At 44.0% G+C, this 15,085-nt stretch overlaps 1 protein-coding gene across 1 annotated transcript in view; it reads right to left on the bottom strand.

Moving 5' to 3' along the window:
• The window catches only part of LOC120051044 (hemicentin-1-like), a 66,389-nt gene that overhangs the window by 11,810 nt on the left and 39,494 nt on the right, over window positions 1-15,085 (bottom strand). Inside the window, exons 44-68 of the mRNA XM_038997655.1 lie at window positions 10,661-10,785; window positions 10,364-10,547; window positions 10,120-10,217; window positions 9,722-10,000; window positions 9,385-9,575; window positions 9,201-9,282; window positions 8,957-9,093; window positions 8,712-8,853; window positions 8,447-8,591; window positions 8,164-8,291; window positions 7,819-7,975; window positions 6,527-6,648; window positions 6,268-6,432; window positions 6,051-6,158; window positions 5,770-5,904; window positions 5,521-5,655; window positions 5,094-5,363; window positions 4,772-4,962; window positions 4,479-4,692; window positions 4,204-4,338; window positions 3,907-4,097; window positions 2,516-2,597; window positions 2,125-2,295; window positions 1,816-1,968; window positions 1,501-1,638 (exon numbers count right to left, since the gene is read on the bottom strand). Coding sequence (XP_038853583.1) covers window positions 1,501-1,638; window positions 1,816-1,968; window positions 2,125-2,295; window positions 2,516-2,597; window positions 3,907-4,097; window positions 4,204-4,338; window positions 4,479-4,692; window positions 4,772-4,962; window positions 5,094-5,363; window positions 5,521-5,655; window positions 5,770-5,904; window positions 6,051-6,158; window positions 6,268-6,432; window positions 6,527-6,648; window positions 7,819-7,975; window positions 8,164-8,291; window positions 8,447-8,591; window positions 8,712-8,853; window positions 8,957-9,093; window positions 9,201-9,282; window positions 9,385-9,575; window positions 9,722-10,000; window positions 10,120-10,217; window positions 10,364-10,547; window positions 10,661-10,785 — 3,878 coding nt within the window. The remainder of the gene's footprint in view (window positions 1-1,500; window positions 1,639-1,815; window positions 1,969-2,124; window positions 2,296-2,515; window positions 2,598-3,906; window positions 4,098-4,203; window positions 4,339-4,478; window positions 4,693-4,771; window positions 4,963-5,093; window positions 5,364-5,520; window positions 5,656-5,769; window positions 5,905-6,050; window positions 6,159-6,267; window positions 6,433-6,526; window positions 6,649-7,818; window positions 7,976-8,163; window positions 8,292-8,446; window positions 8,592-8,711; window positions 8,854-8,956; window positions 9,094-9,200; window positions 9,283-9,384; window positions 9,576-9,721; window positions 10,001-10,119; window positions 10,218-10,363; window positions 10,548-10,660; window positions 10,786-15,085) is intronic.

Below are 15,085 nucleotides of genomic sequence, written 5' to 3'. Positions count from 1 at the left end.
GCCAAAGATGCTTCTACAAAGTATTGACTCGGGGGTGTGAATACTTATGGAAATGAGATATTTCTGTATTTCATTTTCAATAACTTTGCAAGCATTTCTAAAAACATGTTGTCACTTTGTCATTATGGGGTATTGTGTGTAGATTGGTGAGAGAAAAAAGTAATTTAATCAATTATGAATTCAGGCTGTACTTAATTTGTGGACAATAAAGGACTAGGAATCTGATTTCTTAAGTGAGCAAAAATTAACTGCAGTCATGGAGCAATATGCCCTCTGCTGGTTCTCTTACAACGTACATACGTAGGATCTTAATTTGACCACTTTATAATGTCAGGAAAATAATCCTGCAGCAAGAGGAAATGTGAATTATTGTGATGATTATAGTTAAATGGACATTTGTGTAGGGGTTGATAAAAAAAATTGTTAGGGCAAATTAAGTCTGACAAGTTTCTAAGCCCTGTCTAAGATGTGGGGGGTTCTAATAAGCTATATGGAATTGTTTTAAGATGGTCTTACCAGGGATCATTTTATTATTTTATTTGGTATTTTAAGACACCTTGGAGTATCAAAAAAATATTTAAAATATAATTTGATGAAACATAATTTTTGGCCTTACTGCTATTTGGCCATAGAAATGCATTGAATAACAGATTCACTACATGAAACAGAGATATAAGAAAGATCAGGAAACATTTGATATTTCTTTCTTACATATATTTAACCCCTTATTTTTGGCACTAAACAGTCTCCATATATACTACCATACATTTTTTCAACTGCTACTGAGGTCTTGTGGGGCCTGTGGGCAACCTAGAGCAAAACAACAGATATGTACGTGTTTGTGAGAGTCTCACCTTTCCACAGAGGGGTTAGTGTGTAGCCCAAACTGTTCGGACGCTACAGACAGAAGTTGGTAGATCGGCTGTACCGACTTCAGACGAGTCCCAAGACGCTTGTGGGAGTCGTAGAGCAAAACTAGGAACCCCATCATGTTCGTGAGAGTCTCAACTTTCCATAGAGGGGCCAAACCGACGCTACAGGCAATTTTGTGAGAAGACCGATCTTCGGGATGTCTCATGGGCTGACAGACACCGCTCTAGCTCTGTCACCACAGATGCTGAAGTGCGACATAGGCAGACGCAGTGGATTGAGACGCATCCAATATCTCTAGCTTAAACTGACTGATTTTTATGGGGATTTTTTATTATTATGCTAATTCAATATCCAGGGGGGCACGGACATCGACCTTAGGGGGGATAAAGTGGAAATTATAAACTTGAGAAGCCTGTTTAAACCTTGCAATACACTACAAGTTTGTATTTCCTGCTGTTAAGAACATTTCTTGCAACAGGGTGATCCAATTAAGATCCTACACCTTTACAGATTTAAAGGGAAAATTCAGTTCAGTAGAGACAAACACTGTTGTAGGACTACATTTAAAGTAGAGTAAAACAATTCAGGTTATTTTGCAGGATGTAACTGTATCTGTTCTTAACTGACCTGTGTCAAACTCCAGTTGGGACTCCTGTCTGAACAGGCCCTGGGTCAGTGAGTAGCCGTTCCTGGCTGCTCCAGTCTGCAGCACTGTGGTCCAGTAGATGGGAGCAAACACAGACACGAGCGCCCGCAGCAATGGACCTGCAAAACATCAGCAGTAAGACCACAGCTTATATGGAAATATCTCTAAGAAGAGTATGATAGGTCAGGGTACAGACATGCTCAATGACAGTGACTGACTCAACGTCTTCACAACTTGATTAAGTTACTGACTTGATTGGTATTTCTAACAGAATCCTCTCCCACTCCCATACTCACCCACACTAGGGGGGATGTTGTCCAGGTGGGCCTGCAGGGTGCTGGTTCCATCGTCTAGGTTCTCTGTGATGTTAACCTCCAGGAACGACACCCCAAACTCCCTATCATTCACCATCCCTATCAGGCTGCCCCTGGCCTTACGAGGGGCCTCCCCTTCAGTCACCAAACATAGAGAAAGATGGAGGGGGGAGTGGCGAGAGAGAGAGAGGGGAATATAGTACTAAACTTTTTATTTACATAATATAATTCCATTGTTAAATTCAGCTGCATCTGTTTGGAGTGACAGGAGATCAGTTCAATCAGCCGTACCTGGACAGAGTCCAGTCTGACATCTTCTGGAGTCCATACTGGGACCGTCACATGATCGCCCCCCATTGACTGGCTCTGGATTGTTGCATAACCTGATTCGCTCCTGAACCCCTCGTCCACAGGTGGTGCTGCATGGGCCCCACTCCTCCCAATTAGAGTAACCTCCCTTAACTGTGGCGAGAGATAGAGAGAAAGAGAGAGAGAGAGAGCGAATACATTTAGAGAATGAAATAAACAATCCATTGCTTTTCTTGACCAGAGTTGAGCGCGACAGAAGGTTTAATTTTCTTGTGTGACCTTGTGTGTAATTTTAAGAATACTCCTATTTCATATTTTCACAACAGTATTTGGATGTTGGTGTGACTGTGTTCATGGTCCACACATCACTTACTCTGTACTTTGAGAGAGACGGTTCTCTCAGCGACTCCAGCCTCACTCTCAGCCACACACTGGTACTCTCCTGCATCTCCTCTCTGACACCGATGGCGACAGATAGACATGTTATGGCATAAACACATTTAACACAAGCACATTATTATTGTTCCTCTGAAATATGAGGATTGATATGCTGGTGGGGACCCTCATCATTTCACTCTTCCAAATAACATCATAGAATGTAGTGACATTACCCCAGTGGTTCAGCTAAATGTGAGTGTGTAGTGTGTGTGTGAAGATTGTGAGTGTGTAGGCTTCTACTAGAAGCTGTACTTGTCATATTCATATACTAACAATAACCTGCATTAATTGGGCAATTATTAACCATGACATTTATAAATCAAGCTGATGATGTCTTAAAACATCTTTGTTTAATCCTCTGTATCAACTTTGTGTATGTCTAAGATAATATAAAATAGGTGATCTTGACTTCCAAACTGATCATCATAACCTGTCAGCATTATATCCTTCCGCGAAGTATCAATCTGGTATTACGACCAAGGGATGAGTCTTTTAGGTCCTGCCCTGTTTCAAAGTTTCTAAAAGGGTGTGTTAGCTTACTGACTGGTCAGAAATACGTTTCCATATGCTGAAGTATGGTGTACTGTTGAATGCTGCTGAATAAGGTCTTGCCGTCCCAAGAAGTCCCGTTTGAGTTTCTTTGAGTGCGTCAGTCAACTTTACAATAAACATTGTGTTCCACAGAATGTTTTCATTTTTTTTCTGTTGAAAAAGGCTAATGCATATTTCAGATTTTTTATGGAACTTACATCCCTCATTGACGCATTTAAAAGCTGACATTTTCTAAAAAGGAAAGTTTAAGGTTTTTCCATTAGCTCGTTTGCAATAACTCAGTATGACAACAGAGTATCACAGAGCTCTCTGTGAGAAGAACTATTTGTCTTTGAGAAAGTGTCAGCTGCAGGGTGTACTATTCCAGCATCAACTATAGAGGTAACAAAGTTAATAACGTTACAGCCGGCAGAACAGGGAGAGAGTCTGGGAACATCCATATCTGAGCTCCCTCCTTCCCTCTCTAGCTAATACTGTTAGCCTCTGACTGAACTCACGCCAATCTGATTACGGCCAGACTCGGACACTGCAGTTACTGTAGGTCACACAATGTTCCATGACCCAGGATTGCAGATGGAGTGCAGATTGACTGCAGTCAGTGGTCCATCCTCTCACTCTTAAGCTGACTTCAAAATTGTCCATCATTTCTTGTGTAAGCCTACTCTCTTTTTGTTTGTACAGACATTTTTTAACTCAAGATATGAACTCTCAAATTCAAAGAACACTGGATAAAAATATTTCTGAGGGAGACAGATGGGACACGTGATGTGTTACCGTGATGCTGTAGATGGCCAGGGAGCCATTATGGAGGGGTTGCAGGCGAAGGGAGCGGAGAAGGGGTCTGCCGTCACGGAGCCAGCGGAGGACAGGACTGGGGTTTCCCTGGACAGGACAGTCCAGCATGGCTGTGCCACCCTGGGCCACAGTCTGAGAGATATGGGCCTCTCCCTTCAAAACTGGAGGTTCTAAGGAGACGTGACACATCCCTTACATACAGTGTACCCCTATCAACAAATAGAACAATACAAATACAAACAGTCTAAACTCTGGTCATGTCTTCAAAGTGCTCACCTCTAATGCGGACAAATGAGAGTGCTCTAATGGTGCCCACACTGTTCTCTGCTAGGCACACATAGGTTCCCGCATCACTCATGGTCACATTCTCTATGACCAAGGAGCTTCTGCCTGCCTCATCCACACTGGAACCTGAGATAGATAGAGTTAGAGAGAGAGAGATAGATATAGATCTAGAGAGAGAGACTATTGCAGCAATCAAGATCATTATTACTATATACCTATGACTACATAATATCAATCATAACAGAATATTGGAGCCCGTGGAGTACCTGGATAGGGGCTGTTGTTAGCGGTCCAGGAGATGACAGGGGTAGGGGTGCCCTGGCCATGGCAAGACAAGCTGAGACTTTGGCCTTTGTTCAGGGTCACGTCACCAGGTAACTCCTTGAAGGCGGGCCTCATGTTGACGGACAGGCGGGTGTCCTGTCTCACTGTGCCTGCTGTGTTGGTGGCCACACAGGTGAACACACCACCATCACCTGGCTACAAGGACCAAAAAGTTGATCAGAATCTTCACCTAAATCACCTTGATTATACACTGTAAAGTAGAAATGTCTCTGACCTCTGCCCTCTCAATGATCAGCTCTCCTGATCGCAGAACAGTAAATTTGCCAGGCAGGTTGGGCACGGTGTTATCGTCCTTCTCCCATGACACCCGGGGCTCTGGCGAACCCTGAGCTGCACACGGCAACAAGGCCTGGAAGCCCTGGACAACAGACAGCTCTGGCTGACCACCAGGAATCATAGGCGGGACTAGAAGAGAGAGAAAGACTCAGTTTATTACTGGCAAATCAGTTACGTCATTCTATGAGACACTGTTAATCCTAATGTCAGGTTAAATTACGGTTAAATCTGTCTCATGCCCTCAGTTCCTATCCACTTACTCATTATGACAAGCCTCATGTCATGGCTGGCCCTGCCAACGAGGTTTTTTGCAGAGCAGGTGTACAGGCCAGCATCACTACGTTGTGAGGCCGCGATCCTCAGGGTGCCGTTGGCAAAGAGCTGTATGTGTGCCCCCTTTGTGACGGGCCTGCGTTCCCTGTGCCAGGACACCTCTGGCTGGGGTTGTCCATCTGCCACACACTCCATGCTCACTGGCTGGCCCAGCACGGCCGTGTACTCCACACGAGGAACACTCAGTACTGGGGGAACTGGAGCAACACCATCACACATAGTTGAACCTTTGACTATTGAGATATGCATTATTTAAATTTCTCTGGGGCCCACAAGCATTCAACTAATTATCAACAAGTGCCTCCATACTTTTCTGACAAAATGTCTATGCTCTGTAGAGGTGTAGTGTGTTACCTTGCAGCACGAGCCGTGTCCTTCCCATTGCTGTGCCAGCTTCATTCTGTGCCAGGCACTGGTAAGTGCCCGCATCACCCAGTGTGACCCGAGAGAACTTCAGAGCTCCATTTGAGAGGAGAGCCAGTCTGTGACCTGTAGACCCATAGAAAGAAGACATCACTATTCAGAAGCAGCAGAGTATAACTGACAATTGTGTTATATAATGGCTTGATTTCTGATCAAGTGTTTAAAAGAGGACATTCTCACCAGTTAATATGGGAACACCCTCTCGTTGCCAGGTGATGGAGGGTCGAGGGAAACCTTTCACCTCGCAGGGCAGAACTGTCCCATGATGCAACACTACTTGTACTTCCTCTGTCATGGGCCTGATCTCAGGGGGCTCTGAGTGGGAGAGGGCAAATCCATTGACGTGGTTTATCACATACAGACTAACCATTGTTAAATGGTAAATTTAAGACAGAGTGTTACAAAGCAAAAACATGAACCATTACTGTATAACCGTAACAACAATCCACCCGAGGACCCACCTTGCACTGTGAGAGTGATGTGTTTGTGGGCCACCCCTGCAGGGTTCCGGGCAGAGCAGGTGTACCTCCCTGCATGACTGGGGGTAGCAGCTGTAATCTCCAGCACCCCTGGATCCAAACAGTACAGTACCACAACAATGAAGACCAAAGTACTAACATGACAGAATCACTGATGGCCATAGCACCATGTTACACTCTGAGCAGCAGTTGGACCTACCTGTGGGCAGGACCCGATAACTCCCCCCTCGGGAACCCAGCTTGGCTCCACTCTTGGTCCAGCTGACACTGGGCTCTGGGCGGCCCTGGGCATGGCATGGCAGCACCACAGGGGCCATTTTGATAGCAATGACTGTTGTGATGTCATCTTCAATGGTGGGGGGGGCTAAAGGGAAAGAGAGAAGAAATCTCAGTCTGTCTTTATCTTAGATGAAATGGCTCTCCACCAATGTTGGATTAGGACCTAAAAGCAACAATACCTTGTAGGATAACCTCAATGACACTGCGCTCCTCTCCAACCTCATTGGCTGCTGTGCATTCAAAGTATCCCTCATCCTGATTGGATGGAGAGGAAATGACCAGAGATCCAGAGGAGAGTAACCTTGAAACAAAACAAAGTCACACACAATAATTCAAAATGAATCTTTTGTATGTATGTCCATTGTTTTATAACTACTCTGGACGGCTCTGACTTAGAATACGTGGACAACTACAAATACCTAGGTGTCTGGTTAGACTGTAAACTCTCCTTCCAGACTCACATTAAGCATCTCCAATCCAAAATTAAATCTAGAATTGGCTTCCTATATCGCAACAAAGCATTTTTCACTCATGCTGCCAAACATACCCTCGTAAAACTGACCATCCTACCGATCCTCAACTTCGGTGATGTCATCTATAAAATAGCCTCCAACACTACTCAACAAACTGGATGCAGTCTATCACAGTGCCATCCGTTTATTCACCAAAGCCCCATACACTACCCACCATTGCGACCTGTACGCTCTCGTTGGTTGGCCCTCGCTTCATACTCGTCGCCAAACCCACTGGCTACAGGTTATCTACAAGTCTCTGCTAGGTAAAGCCCCGCCTTATCTCAGCTCACTGGTCACCATAGCAGTACCCACTCGTAGCACGCGCTCCAGCAGGTATATCTCACTGGTCACCCCCAAAGCCAATTCCTACGTTGGTCGTCTTTCCTTCCAGTTCTCTGCTGCCAATGACTGGAACGAACTGCAAAAATCTCTGAAGCTGGAGACTCATATCTCCCTCACTAGCTTTAAGCGCCAGCTGTCAGAGCAGCTCACAGATCCCTGCATCTGTACATAGCCCATCTGTAAACAGCCCATCTATCTACCTACCTCATCCCCATACTGTATTTATTTATTTATCTTGCTCCTTTGCACCCCAGTATCTCTACTTGTACATTCATCTTCTGCACATCTACCATTCCAGTGTTTAATTGCTATATTGTAATTACTTCGCCACCATGGCCTATTTATTGCCTTAACTCCCTTATCTTACCTCATTTGCACTCACTGTATATATACTTTTTGTTTTCTTTTGTTCTACTGTATTATTGACTATGTTTTGTTTAATACATGTGTAACTCTGTGTTGTTGTATGTGTCGAATTGCTATGCTTTATCTTGGCCAGGTCGCAGTTGCAAATGAGAACTTGTTCTCAACTAGCCTACCTGGTTAAATAAAGGTGAAATAAAAATAAAATAAAAAATAATTCACAGGAAGACAGGCCATTCTGCTTCACGTACCTGTATGTGCCAGGCTGATGGTTGAGGTCTATGGGAGTCCCATTCCTCTTCCAGGTGACTTTAGGTGCAGGTATACCTGTGGCCTCACAGCTCAGCACGGCTCTCACCCCTGTGGTCACCGTCACGTTGAAGGGACCAGGGTTGATCGAGGGACCAACTACAGGGACCCAAATCATAAAAAAATACATATGTATGGCATACAAACCAATCTGACTGTAAGGTGCTGACTGTAATGCAGTGGCTGAAAACCTGAATAAGAGTGTCTGATCCAAAATGTTAATGTAAAAAGGTAAATCTACTGTATTATGGTGTGATTCTGTTTTTCTTTGAGTTGTATTTATTTACCAAACACGCGTAAGTCCATCCCATGGTGATCTGATCCGGCCTGATTGGACACGGTGCAGTAGTAGCGTCCGGCATCACTCAGCTGAACAGCCTTCACACGCAGAGAGCCTTCAGACAGCGTGGTGTACCTGGGACACAGGACACACACAATCAGTCAGCTCCCCTGACAATCTACACATCTACAGTCATACAGAAGATGACACATTCTGCTTTATGTGTAAAGACAGTATCCCAATAACCTCTATCAGCTAAGTCAGTGGAACAAAAAGCAGGAAGCCCTTACTTGTTGTCGTCAGGACCTATAGGGATGCCATCTTTCCTCCACAGGATTGTAAGTGAGGCATCCCCCTCTACTTCACAGGGCAAGACTGCATCCTGACTGATATGTGCAGTGACCACAGAGCTGCTCTCTCTGATGACTGGTGGCACTGGGGGGAAAGAGGCATGAAAATACACATAATTGATTGAGGTTTATAATGCAGATCTATTCCATATCACTGAACGCATGATCTCAATCTTCTTCCTAACTCATCATGTTATCAACTCACTGAGGATCTCCACAGTGAATAAGAGGTTGGTGCTTCCAGCCATGTTGGTGACCACACAGCTGTACTGGCCACTGTCCTGAGGCCTGACGTCCTGGATCTCCAGGTACTGACCCCCGGCCAGCCTCTGGATACGACCCCCCAGCTGGGACCAGGGGAGAAAGAGGGAGACAGAAAAAGAGAGAGTCAATTATGTACTATATTGTGTGATTCCTGCCACCCTCTGTTTCCATGACGTCCAGTCTGACCTGTAATTTCACGTCGTCCTTGTACCACTCTATGTCAGGTGGAGGGTCACTGTCAGCCTGGCACTCCAGAGTCAGGTGTCCTTTGGCTGGGACTGACAACGTTCTGACATCATCAGAACCAAGAAGAGTTGGGGGAACTGGAGCAGGGAAACAAGCGTTGATGATTAGGATCAGGATTTGATTTATGAGTACCTTGCTATCTATTGGCAGGGTTGACAATATAAGGCTAGGAAACATGTATCACCTTGAACACGGACCCAGTGGTTACTTCCATCCTCGCCTGCTGGGCTGCTAGCCAGACAGGTGTATAGACCTGCATCCTCCACCTAACAACAGAGATATCACTGGTATGATCTGGTGTTTACCCATTATACAGCAGTGAGATCTGAATGTCAACTAAATGCTGTGTCATTACGTTTGTGACTTACTTGCACTTTGGTAATCCTGAGGAAGTGTCCGTCCTCCTCTACTATCTCACTATCTCCCTGTAGAGGGCGCCCATCCTTGAGCCAGCTGAGGGTAGGAGAGGGGACGCCCTCTGCAATACACTCCAGCTCCAGAGCAGTGTTCACGGCCACCATCAACTCCTCTGGAGAGCTGATGGAGATCTTTGGAGGCTCTGTACAATAATAGAAAATTACATCATTGTTAAACAACAAATATGAACATGACATCTCATTCCTATTGCTTCAGCGGAGCTTCAACTTTTCATCTGTGCATAGGTGCTGTTTGGGTGAATGGAGAATGTTTGTTCTGCCTGCTCACCCAACACAGTGAGGTTGAAGCTCTTGGTGCTGCTGCCAGCCTGGTTGCTGGCCACACAGCTGTAGAGGCCTCTGTCAGAGAGCCCCACGTCAGGCAGCTGCAGCCGCGTCTCCTGGCCGTCAAGCAGCAGGTTGCGATGCAGGGACAGAGGCTGGCCGTCCTTTAGCCATTTCAAGGAGGGAGGGGGGACACCCTGTGCCTCACAGGTCAGTGTCACCAGGGACCCCCGCACCACTGTGACCGGCTTTACAGGCTCCACACGGTCCACACCTGGAGGAACTGAGACAGAGACAGACAGACAGACAGGCAGGCAGACAGACAGATATCTGTTTACAGGTATAGCACTTACAGCTCAGTGGTGTATTCATCAAAAGGAGGTGGGGAGTATAAGTTAGTACCTTGGACCTGTACATCAAAGTTAAGCTCAGCGAGGCCAGCACGACTGCGTGCCACACACGTATAGACCCCAGAGTCTGACAGCTGCACTGGAGAGATCCTACACACACAGAGGGCATACACATTCACTTTCACCTCACCTGAAACTCAGGCATACTTACTAAAACAATATCCTGTTTATTCCTTCATTAAGGCAGTTTTGTGAGAGAGCCACCAAACTAGACATTGCCATGTATAGAATCTTACCTGAGTACAGTGTCTGCGGAGAGGAGGCTGATACGTGGAGAGAGGAGCAGGGGGCGTCCATTCCTGAGCCAGCTGATCTGAGGTGGAGGGTTACCCGCTGCCTGGCACTCCAGGGTCACCACACTGTCCTGGGTGGTCTGCACCTCTCTGGGGGCACTGGTCTCGCCCGAGATAGAGGGGGGCACTGTGCGGAATTACACAATCATTATTACCAAGAATCCAGATTGTTTCTAGGATGCTCAGTACTAATTTAGTTAGGAAATATTTTCTTTAACAGGTAGATAAAAGACAACTGACCCAGTACAAGGAGGGTGAAGATCTTGCTCTCCTGGCCAGCAGGGCTGACAGCCAGACAGGTGTAAGTCCCAGAGTCCTCAGGCCTCAGCCTTAGCAGGGTTAGAGTGCTCCCATTAGGGGATATGCTGTAACACAGGACACACACACATCAGTGATTACGAAGCAGTGCTGGACATTCAGGTAAATTTGCCAGTGTCACACAGGTCCAGCGCCAACTGAAGTCTACTGGCCCATCCAAGAAAGAAAAAATATATAAACCATTTTATTGTCACATAAACCACATAGGTGCAGTGAAATGTGTTGTTTTACAGGGTTAGCCATAGTAGTACAGAGCCCCTGAAACAAATTAGAATGATTAACCCTGCTCAAGGTCACATTGACAGATTTTTCACTTTGTCGCCTTGGGTATACGGTCTGCAACCTTTCGTTTACTGGCCCAATGTGCTAACCACTAGGATACCTACAGCCATATCAACATCTGACAGGAAAGCAAATGATGTAGCATAATTTCAATAGCAGGTGATTTTTCTCTTTCATTTGCGAGCTAAGCAAGTAGCCTATACAAGGTTTATACAGTCATTGGCAAGTCAAATTCAAGGTCTTTCAATTTGTTTTTTGAGCACTTAATTGTAATTTTCAAGAACCGACATTTTATATTTCACTGTTGTAATAGCCTACAGAAAAAAAGTATGCATTACCACTAAGCATAATGCATTTTTACATTCTAAAATATGTCAGAATAATGTGGGCATTGCCTGACTATATAGACATCATGCTCCCGACACAAACTCACTAATAGAGTTATTGAGGGGTTACTGTATCATGTTTAACTCTTAAGGATCCTTCCTTTTTTTCAATTTTTGTCCAAAATGACATACCCAAATCTAACTGCCTGGAGCTCAGACCCTGAAGCAAGGATATGCATATTCTTGGTACCATTTGAAAGGAAACACTTTGAAGTTTGTGGAAATGTGAAAGGAATGTAGGGGAATATAACATATTAGATCTGGTAAAAGATAATACAAAGAAAAGAAAACGTTTCTTTTTTACCATTTGTAGCATTTTGGCCACTAGATGGCAGCAGTGTATGTGCAACATGTCAGACTGATCCAATGAACCATTGTATTTCTGTCCAAAACTTTGAATCAAGACTGCCCAAATGTGCCTAATTTGTTTATTAATAATTTTTCATGTTCAAAACTGTGCACTCTCCTCAAACAATAGCATGGTATTCTTTCACTGTAATAGCTACTGTAAATTGGACAGTGCAGTTAGATGAACAAGAATTTAAGCTTTCTGCCAATATCAGATATGTCTGTCCTGGGAAATGTTCTTGTTACTTACAACCTCATGCTAATCGCATTAGCCTACGTTATCTCAACCATCCCGCAGGGGACCCACCAATCCTGAAGAAGTTTTAAAAACTAGAAGGCGACCAAAAATCGGTTTCCATTTGAAATGAAACGCTTTGTATGGAAAACAAAGTTCAAGCCAACATTCAATGTTGTCTTAATCATAATAACTTCACAACACCCTTCAATTTAAACAGCGGGAAACAAACGAACGTGGCTACATCTCTCATGAAAACTGATCAGAAATGAAATCACGGAATAATTCTATTGGAGCAGTAGAACCTCTAAAGCGGCTCCCATAACTTCCTTGACTTTTCAAGGACCAAATAGCCTAGAGGAAATATCTGAATTTCAAGGTAGGCTAGTCCATTATGACTGAATTGCACATCGCAAATATTCAACCAAGACTTTGAACTTTGTAAATACCTGGTTTGCATACCTATTCTTGCCTTATCATTTACTGGTAGATATCATAACATCTTACCTACCCCTACAGCTGTCGGTCTTCGGTGAGCTGCTCAATGCAACAACAAGCTGTTTTCCAAGCTGCTTTCTCTCTGCTCGACAGATTATCAATGCTATGTGTGCACCGCGAATGTGATAAGCAGTGGCGAGCGACCCCCTACCCCCAACTGTTTTGAGCCCCACCTGTTTAGCTTTCTTCTTTTGTGTGCCTGTTTTGCATGTGATTTTGGATTAATATGTGTCACATATCAGTTTGCAAACAATGTAAAAAAAATAATAATAATAATAATAATTATTGAGTTAATAAAGCTGCATTCAAACATGGTCTCTTTTTTGCTTCCTTGTGTAAGGCAGCTCCAAGATGCAGTTGTTTCAGCCTAGCTCAGTGCTTTCTGTGGAGGTGGGGCAGCCAGAGGAAGATACAGAGCGTAGAGGTTGGTAATGTTCTCTAGTTGCGCTGTGATTGGCTTAGTGTTCCGTCACTCATGCGGATACTACGTCACTGCAAAATCTACTGGGAGAGCTCGTAAATTCAAGCCCCTTGGGTGCTGACATAGAGTTACATTAGACATGCCCATACAAAAAGGCTCAAGGTCATTGGCCACAGATAAAATAATGTAAAATCACATTATATCTACCGTAGCGTTGATTGGACTGATCATGTCAACATCATACTTTCAAAATCTTAGCTAGCAAGCTGGCAGTCATCATGAATCAAGTCTACAATCTACTGGCAAATCCTTTTCAATCCTTGTCATATGAAGAGAAATTATGAAGAGAAATTACAGATAAAACGTATCGGTGCTCATTGGCCATTGGACATAAACATTACACGACATGTTGGAAATCGCAAATTCAACAATGAGTGGTTTGGAAGGAATCAGTGGCTAACTGCAAGCATTGCAAAGCAATCACTAGCCTGCTATTCAGTGGAGAGGGTGTATGGTCCAAGTCTGGGTTTAAGGGTTTCTTTTCCAAGCTTAAAAGGATAAACATTCAACTTTGGCCATGCTGTCAATCCAGCATGACTTCTGCCGCGTTCAAAACAACTGGAAACTCAGAACTGGGAAATCTCAGACTTCAGTGAGTTCAAGACAACTAGGAACTCAGGGAAAAAAACGAGCTCCGACTGGGAAAATACGTTTTGAACGGTCATCCAACTCGGAATTCCAAGTCAGGAACTCTGGCCTTTTTCTAGAGCTCTGACTTGAAGATCACTGACGTCATGATTCAACCTTGTTTTTTGCCGAGTTCCAAGTTGTCTTGAAAGCACCATAAATCCAGAGAATGCCAGACTTTGATAACAACGTTTGATGACAAAATTTGCCCACGAAGGACCGCTGCGCCACCTCCCTGTTCAAGGAAGCACAGCACAACAAGGTGAGTCCAAAAATATATTGTATGCTGCTGCGTAAATTATGTAATTTGCCAGGGAGATATGTATACTGTAGCTAAGAAAGTAATACTAAGTGTATGTTGTGTCGTAAGCTGTTAGTAGCCCATGTGCCTCACCCTAATAATTTGATCCCTTTCCCCCTCATAACGTAGCCTACTGTTCTGACTTGGTGGTGCACATGTAGCCTATAAACTGTTTTAGAGAAATGGCATCATCGAATATTGTTAGAGCTTTCATTGTCTGCTTATATGCCCCCTTTATTTATCCTATGGTTCTGACTTAGTGTTCAGGGAGAATACTGTAAGAAAGGCCCATTTTCTGAATTATGTCGCTGTACATTTCAAAAGTGCTGAACAAATAGTTACATTTGACTAAGTCCATCCTAGCTCGGTCATTAATATCTTAATCGAAATTACGGATTGCCTCTTATCCGCTCGTCGTCCTCTTATGCCATAGTTTGTACATCTCAATTGTCAGTAGAAACCACATTTGTTTAAGCAAGTCAGCCATATCTTCTACAGTACCAGTCAAACGTTTGAGCACACCTACTCATTCCAGGGTTTATACATCAAAAACGATGAAATTATATTTTTTCAACAGGACAATGACCCATCACACCTCCAGGCTGTGTAAGGGCTATTTGACCAAGAAGTAGAGTGATGGGAGTGCTGCATCAGATGACCTGGCCTCCACAATCACCCAACCTCAACCCAATTGAGATGGTTTGGGATGCGTTGGACCGCAGAGTGAAGAAAAAGCGGTCAACAAGTGCTTATTCTACAATGTAGAAAATAGTCAAAATAAAGAAAACCGTTGAATGAGTAGGTGTGTCCAAACTTTTGACTGGTACTGTATGTTTTTTTTAAAGGCAGTAAATTATACTGAATGAACTGTTTCGCTGATAGCTGATAGCCAAGTGTAGGTGTTGGGACTGCTGTTGGGACAGCTTTAAGTAGTCCCTAACAGTTTGTGGGCACCATTTGTCACTGTTATAGTGCAATTAATGTATTGTTTAGTGTTGTGTTATGTTATGTTGTGTAGGGGCTTGCAGGCATGCATCTAAAATACTTTGTTGGAGCTTGCCCCACCAAGATGTACATGATAAAATCACCACTGGTGATAAATAATTGACATAAGGAGCAGACAGCTAAGGGATTTCATCTGTTTGTTTGTCTTTAGTTATATAGCAGTTATAACAGTATAATCAGTTAT

This window comes from Salvelinus namaycush, chromosome 1, assembly GCF_016432855.1.
Source record: "Salvelinus namaycush isolate Seneca chromosome 1, SaNama_1.0, whole genome shotgun sequence".
Taxonomy (NCBI): domain Eukaryota; kingdom Metazoa; phylum Chordata; class Actinopteri; order Salmoniformes; family Salmonidae; genus Salvelinus; species Salvelinus namaycush.
The sequence above is the reverse complement of the archived record's forward strand: the minus strand, read 5'-3'. Positions and strand labels throughout refer to the sequence as shown.